The sequence below is a fragment of the Chanos chanos genome, chromosome 12 (genome assembly GCF_902362185.1).
Source record: "Chanos chanos chromosome 12, fChaCha1.1, whole genome shotgun sequence".
In the NCBI taxonomy this organism is placed as follows: Eukaryota; Metazoa; Chordata; class Actinopteri; order Gonorynchiformes; family Chanidae; genus Chanos; species Chanos chanos.
In genome coordinates this window covers 17,757,456-17,765,191 of record NC_044506.1, presented here as the reverse complement: position 1 = coordinate 17,765,191, position 7,736 = coordinate 17,757,456, and the positions used below count along the sequence as shown (strand labels likewise).

General features: G+C 39.4%; 1 protein-coding gene across 1 annotated transcript; it reads left to right on the top strand.

The window, feature by feature from the left end:
- The first annotated feature begins 239 nt into the window (after positions 1 to 239).
- LOC115824795 (zymogen granule membrane protein 16-like) lies at positions 240 to 6,973 on the top strand. The gene is made up of 3 exons (XM_030788547.1): positions 240 to 315; positions 6,177 to 6,303; positions 6,649 to 6,973. Exons 1-3 carry the CDS (start codon positions 240 to 242, stop codon positions 6,971 to 6,973), a joined length of 528 nt encoding a protein of 175 aa, XP_030644407.1.
- The last annotated feature ends 763 nt before the right edge of the window (positions 6,974 to 7,736 follow it).

Here is a 7,736-nt window from a genome sequence, read left to right as displayed (position 1 = left end):
GCTACTGAAGTCTGGATGTTTCAAATTTTGTGTCCAGTGATGCAGTTAGTATTTTCCTCAAATATGTTCAGACCAGCTATAAGGGATAGAGTCAGTGTCAGAGAGTGCATTAAATAATCATTAATTTATTCAGTCTTAATTTTTTTAATTTTTTTAAATGTAATATTTAGTTGGCCATAAATTGTAATTTGCATTCATTTATTTATTTGTTTGTGCAGTTAATTAGAGGCCACATAGATATGGCTTTGCTACATCTGATTACAGTGAAGATCCGGTGTTATTCTCAGGTTCAGAGGAAGTTAAGAATCATGTCAGGTGAGTTTAGCAAAGCCAGTCTGAGGAGCTGATCTGCTCTTTTCATGAGATGGCAGGAGGCGCGTCTAGCCCATCTTACAGATAAAGAGGACAAGAAGCTCGCTCTTTCTTTCTTTCTTTCTTTCTTTCTTTCTTTCTTTCTTTCTTTCTTTCTTTCTCTCTCTCTTTCTTTCTACATGATACTACATTTTAATGAGAGGTCATGACATTTTTTGTTTGACACATATGGTTTCATGGTTGAACCTGTTTCACAGATGACCCGTTACCTCGGTGAAAATCAGTCAGGAAGGAGGGAAGAACACATCATATCTAAGAGGGAAGGTAAGGACAAATGGTTTGCCAGAAACGACTGAACACTGGTGGTGAGAAAAAAAATGACTTGCTTCATAGGGTTAAGAAATTTAATAAGCTTAGGGATCTTAGGGGTTGTCGACTCTACCCTCAAATTTGTAAGGCAGCTTGTCTGTAGCCTTTTTGGGCCTGCAAATGCTCAAATTTTAAACAGAAGATAAATAGAGGCTTCTCATATATTATGCAAGCCTTTGGGGAATACTGGCTCAGCAGCTATATCTTTCAATGGCAGTTTGTCACCAACAGGGGGAGCACTGTCATTGCTGGACAGCACATAAGCTGAGCTTTCACTTACTATGCAGCACACAGTGAAGATGAGCTTAGTGAGAGAGAGATTAGTGAACATGCTAATGACAACGGCATCACATCTCTGGGAGCACAATGGATACCATGGAAACACACTTTATGAACAATGGCAGCATAATGGCCCCAAACTAAGAGAGGCCAATACATTTAAAATATGTGCCTCAGATGTTTACGATTAAAATCCTTCTGAATGAACATACTCAAAAATTTGTCTTTCTTCTTGAATGTCCTGCATGGTTTTGTATTAAAAACAAGGAAATGGTTTGAAAGATTATGGCTGGTTGGCAAAGTTCCGAGATGCCCTCGAGACTTGACTTACAAGTTTTAGTTTTCTTTTGACAATGGTATGCATAACCCAGATCTTTCAGATAGCTTCGACAATGGAGGCATTACACTAAACGCTTACTAATCAATCAAAGCAGGCAACTCCCAAAATAAAAGACACAGGGTTCCTCAAATTCTTCTACTGATCATTCATACCCTGTGGAAAGGGAACATTGTCATCTTGGAAGACACCGCTCTTCATTCACTACAGAGTGAAGGTGATGCCTGAGAATGACACACAAGCCTGACTTTTCCAGTCTTCAGTGGGCCACTGGCCATCTTATGTGCTCCTCTTCAGTCAAATGCAAGCACGTGTCAATTTAACAAACTCTCTTTCGCACCAGAAACCAAGCACAGTATAACAGCGCTGGATGAGACAGCTTGCTCAGGTGCTGCATTGATATTTGCCGTCAAATGTAATGAGGGTTTGCTTGTCTGTTTTGTTTTACATTCTGAACTGACACGCAGACATCACGGTGGAGGAGTACATGCTTTTGGTCAGATGTTATCTTAGCTGATGGTATCTTTCCCCTGGATCTCACACAGAACATCAAGTTGAGCAGTTTTCATAACTGAAGCTCCCTCCACATGAACCCCAACAACCTCCCTCCTCCCTGTCTCACTGAGTCCTCCTCCTGTTGACACGGTTACCAAAACAGTCTTAAAACATGATCTTAAGCATTCAGGGATGTTAACACCTTAATAACTAATACAACCACATCTACACAGAAGCACCTGTTTTCAGTATATTTCACATCTGCACATCAGTGGTGTTTCTGGTCATTCTGGCAGCCTAGGCAAATTCTCCCACCCCGTCCCGGCCACAACCTGCCCCCCCCTCCACTGTCTCTCTCATCATCTCACTCATAACAAATAAATAAGACTTAATGCATGTGTTATTCATTTTATTTTTATAATCATTAAAAATACATATAGATTGAATTGCCCCCCAAATATATATATTTTTAAAGGTCGGTTGGTTTGGGAGGGAGGGTAGTGACGCCCAGTCTAGGCGACTACCTAGGTTGCCTATGCTAAGAAATGCTCCCCTGCTCCATATACATGAGTGTTTCCTTCAGTGGTAGCTACACATGTACAACAGTGTCACTGAAGGTTAGAATCAGTAAGTGATTTGTGGGGGGAGATTATTGGTGCTTGTTATCTTTTCTCTTACAGCAGCAGTTTGATCACTAAAGAATACAGCAAACTCATTGCATTTGTTGGTTCTATAGAGTTCAGGTGAGACGTTAGGGTGAGTTATGAGAAGTAGGATTTTCTGGCAAGCTTCACTGCTCCGTTAAACAATTCAAATGAACTTTTCAAATGATCTGTGCAGATGGCATATTGATGGCAGATGGCATTTGCCCACTTCCATCTCTGTTCTGTTCTTCTGAAGCTTCTTTTCGATGGTAGACACGGTCCTCCACGAGACTTTAGCTTGAGACCAAACTGAGACAGTCTTGTTTTTCAAAGTGGCAGCAGTATTAATACGTTCAGTTAGCCCATAATGATATTTCTCAACCAGAGTTTCACAAGACATGGGTGTAAGGGGAAGACATGGGTGTAAGGGGAAGACATGGGTGTAAGGGGAAGACGGGAATGCTGAAGAAAGTCATGGAGGCGACAGCAGCGTTAGCGTTAAGTGTAACCACCCTGTGTCTTCCTCCCTCTGGTTTCACCATTTAGTTTTCAGCGTTGCCGGCCCACTCATCACCTGGCTGATGTCCCTGTCATCTGATTATGGTTTGTACCTGTTTCTGCTCCTATTTCTTGTGGTTTGCCCCGCCTCTCTCTAATTTACTCCTGTACTTTTGTTTTGTATAATTACCACTGCCTGCTCACTATTTCCTTGTGAACTCTCAGTTAAAAACTGAGCTTTATATGTTTGAGTTCTCAACATTAGTTTCAAGCCTAGAAGTTTATCTTGGTGTTCTGCATCTCATTCCTGTATCCTGTTACTCCAATCCTCAATATACTGCACATGCATCCAGCCTCTTCTGAAAAATACACATAAATTCTACACATAAATAGATTCTACAGCTTAATGTCACTAATGTGGTCGCAGATCTTATTAATTAACATTTGTGTTAACATTTATATTAATTAACATTTCAGTGATTAGTTTTGGAATTTGAGATCAGTGTGTTTGTCTCTGTTGCTGAAACACTCAATTTTTGGCGTATGTGTGTTTGGAACAAATACAAAAGGATGAAAGTCTAAGTGCCTTAAATTTCTCGCTTAATAGACCGTTTAGGACTTTTCAAAATGGGGAGGGATAAAAGGTCATGATTCGCAGAATCAATTATACCTGCCTTTGTTTTAAAAATAGAAGTAACACAATGAATGAGGAAAAAGTCTCTTCCAGTAACTCTGACTTATACAACACTTGTCTCGTTTCAGTTAAAGGGCAGACTTCCACCCAACACGCAGGCTTGCACCCAATTTCCTGCTCTGCTCAATTTAACTCATCTACCCAAACTTCCTCAGCAATGACATATCCTTCAATCACATTACATTTGCTAGCATGATATGCGTATTCCACTCTACTGAACATAGTCCAAACGGACAGGAGCTCAGAAGTTGGGTAAGACTAGAATGTAGTTGTAAGCCCTCACCGAAACATTTTAACGATCAGTCTGAGATCAAGAGAAAGCCCCAGAAAAAGATGTTATTTATGTTTATGTCTTTTTGCGTGTATTTTGGTATGGCGCTGGAAAAGACATACTTTTTATTTCTGTTTTCAGATCCCATGACATGGCAGTCATTTGGAGTCTCCATTATTTAAAAGGCATTAAAGATAAGCCTAATGAAGTAAGGTCATAAGTAAACTAAATAATGAGCAACAAACAAGCAGGAGAATGAAAACCAACTCATCTAACAACGGTGAATAAATGGAATGTTGACAGACTGAGAATTGATGTAATGTCTACACACTAAGTACACAAGATACTTATCATATAGTCTCCTAATCTGACAGAGATACTGCTGTTACACAAACTCGAGCCAAAAAACGCTCCTCTTCTGAGTCGAAAAAAAAAAAATTATTTTACCTTCATATCTATTCATTGGAGGGCAGGCCTTCTCTTATTTTCATCAGTCTTTTCACGAAGATTAGATGTTGTCATCACTTTCTGAGTGTAAAAATTGAGATACAACAGCTCTCCTAAAGACCCTGTCATATGGGCACTGTTTAAAAAAAAATTCTTTTCTAAACTCGCTGCATGTCTTGTAACAAGCTGTTTTGTTTTGCCTTTAAATACTCTTGACAAAGTTTCATATGGACTATGGTAGAATATTTAAATATATTGTAACAACAACAAATCACTTTTCCTATACTTTTTGGAATTATTAGATTGTTCTAAGCACAAGACACATCTTAACTTACACATACCTTTATAATAATGTCTTATGAGATAGTAAAGATAATTTAAAGATAGTTTCTGCACTGATAATATAAAATGATACAACTTAAGAATGGGTTCAGTCATGATTTATGACAAACATTGGGAATAAAAAGTCCTAGGGCAGGTATTGGGGGAATTTGAAGACACTCATTAACCAGCAGGAAGCTCTGGGTGACTTTTAGCGATGGCACAAAGCCATCAGGTTCAGGCTGGTCTCTTAACACCCAGATTTGTGCAAATGCATCACCAAACAATGGGAGCGAGTACACTGCGTCACCAAAATGAGTCACGCTCTCCACATGGGTATGGAAGCAGCGTGTTAAGGAAACCAAAGCAAGTTATTTCTGACATGTGTGTACACACCTTGGTACAGCACAAAAGGCGACAAACTGAAAAATATTGCAAAACCCAAAAACACATTTTCATTGTGCTTCACAAAGACAAAGAGCTTCAAAGGGTTTGGTGCTCAGGATTCAGTATAAATACTGCCCCACACACACACAAAGAGATCATAACTGTCCAAAAGACCTGTACCAGACACTGCTTAGAAACTTAGAAACATCCTCTGCACATTTCCCGTATCTGCGGAGTTGGTAAGTTTCTTTGAGTTTGACTGAACTAAATCAGTTTGATTTTAACATTTGAATTTCGAATGGTTTCATCTGAGGACTAATCCTAACAGTTTGGAGATGTACTGATGCTTGAATTGCTACCTTGAAATGATCAGTGCTTGAGCTTTAAAGTGCTCTGACAGATTTTCATTTGCATTTGGAGAAGCTGCTATGCGGAATTACATTTACTTAGAGAAGGTTTGTTGATACGAGATTTAAAAACGATGATTCCCAAATTGAAATGAAATGATGTGCCGAAACATTACTGAACATGATTACTCCTGTACTCCTGTACCAAAACATTATTGAAAATGTTATTTATTGACTGTACATGATCTAAACTAACGTTTGGTGCAAATAACAGGAAAAAATACATGATTTCAGAATGTACTGTATGTATTGAAGAGATAGAACAACATATTTTTATCTTTGAAAACCAATGTTAACATGTTACAGAAAATGTTCGCTCTCCTGACTTTCTGTCTTCTCTGTGGCGCTGCCTGGGCTCAGCGTAAGTGGATAACAAATAAATGATCTCTTCATGTGTGAAAATTCAGTCCTTTCACTTACCAAAGTTCAGTCCTTTAAGTAAATGGGCTTAGTTCTTTCATTCTCTGTTGTCTCTCTCTCTCTGTGTTGGCTTTAACTCTGTCAGTCATGTGCTTTTATCACCACTTACCGTTAGCACTTGAAAGAATTTTTTAAAAACGACACTTAAACAAGAGGTCCAACAACTTAGTGTTCAAAAATATACACTTGCACCGACAGCATTTTTGTTCCAAAATCCAAACTCTATTATTGGATAGTATAACAGCTCCATTTGAGAGCATGAGATAAGAGGATTGTAATATCTTTCTGTTTACAGACCACTCTGATACGTATTCGTACTCCACGGCTGTTGGTCGCGGACTGGGAAATGCATTTGCCACCTCTGGTGAGGGTCGCATCACTGCGCTCAGAGTGTGGGAGCTAACCAACAATTACATAACTGGGTATGTGGAATACTCTAGAATTCACACCAAATGTCATTCAAACTAACACCACTCTGTAGAAAGTAGATCACCTCATCAAGTGACCACACTGCTGAACGCAACTTTAAAAACAAACTTTGTTTCCTGAACTGGTTCAGGTGTTCTGCCTTTTGAATCAGTGATCTGAATGTACTTTAGACTTTTATGTTAAGTGAAATGTCATTGTTCTGATGTTAATCTTACTACTCCTCCATTGTTTAACATGCCTATGTGATTGGAGAGAAAGCGGTGTAGTTAATGTGGAAACACTTTTAAAAAAGCACACAAATATGCAACAACATTAAATTCATAAACTCTGTCTTTCAGCTTTCAGCTCAAGTATGACTACTACTGGCACCCGATCGTCGGTCGTAATGTTAGCAATATGGTGGAGATGACGCTCTTTGAGGGTGAAACCTTTGTGCAGGTCTCTGGGAAGTACAACCCCAGCAACTACATCTCTCAGCTGCTGTTTGTAACAAACAGGGGGCGCTCTCTCGTCGCTGGCCAACCCACTGGTTTCTCCTTCAATCACTACCCGGCTCACAGCGTAGAAGAACTGAGGCTGCTAAGCGGCCGCGCGGATAACAACGGCATCACGGCTCTGGGAGCGCACTGGGGAACGCTGGACAGGAATGAAACAGACTCCTAAGACATGGACGACATGTGCTCTGCTTCGACAAAGAGCACACGTTGAGTCTGAACAACGTGCTGTAGACGTTTAATGTCATAATGATCGTAACAGACATAAGTACCACTATTTTAAGTTTGAACCAAAAAATGAGAAAAGGATTTGAACGGTTAAGATTTCTCGGTCAAGTTTCAAAGGGCTCACAAGAGGTTTATTTTTAAGTATGATGAATGTATGCGTAACTTATTCGGAATGATATTCTTCTAATTTAATTCAGAAATTTTGCATCAGAAAGATCAGTTTTGATCTGGTTTAGTGTTTTTTTTTTTTTTTTGTGTTGGATATTTTTATTGAAGGAGTGCTACAATTCAAGAGTCATATTGTATGGTCTATTGTATTTCCCTTCATTACTTTTTGAACCAAAAAAAGGAAATAAACAAGCCCACCGTCCCCAAACACACCATGTAAACAGTTGTCTTCACAATACATTGTCACGCTACATGAAGATACATGTCACACAACTACAGATGCACACAGTCTGCAAACATGTAGGCCTAAATAAACATACAACAGGTTCGACAGGTCAAAACACGCACGGAAAGACAGTGTGCGATCAGCTGTGAGGTAGTCATCAGGTGTAAGGTTAGAGGAAGCAAAAAGAGAAAGAGGGAAAAAATATGAGGAAAAACCTTAAATGCAGTCGGAAAGTTTCATCTGGCGAGCGACGCCTTAAGACCCTCAAAATATGACAGGGAGGGTTATCATTCAGGGTGAGACTTTCTCA

What these genes read in the sequence shown, in the direction of transcription:
- LOC115824795 (XM_030788547.1), top strand. Translation starts at nt 240, where the DNA reads ATGGCTTTGCTACATCTGATTACAGTGAAGATCCGGTGTTATTCTCAG. An exon ending in GAAGTTAAGAATCATGTCAG is followed by an intron (nt 316 to 6,176) that starts GTGAGTTTAGCA and finishes TTCTGTTTACAG; the next exon opens with ACCACTCTGATACGTATTCG. An exon ending in ACCAACAATTACATAACTGG is followed by an intron (nt 6,304 to 6,648) that starts GTATGTGGAATA and finishes TCTGTCTTTCAG; the next exon opens with CTTTCAGCTCAAGTATGACT.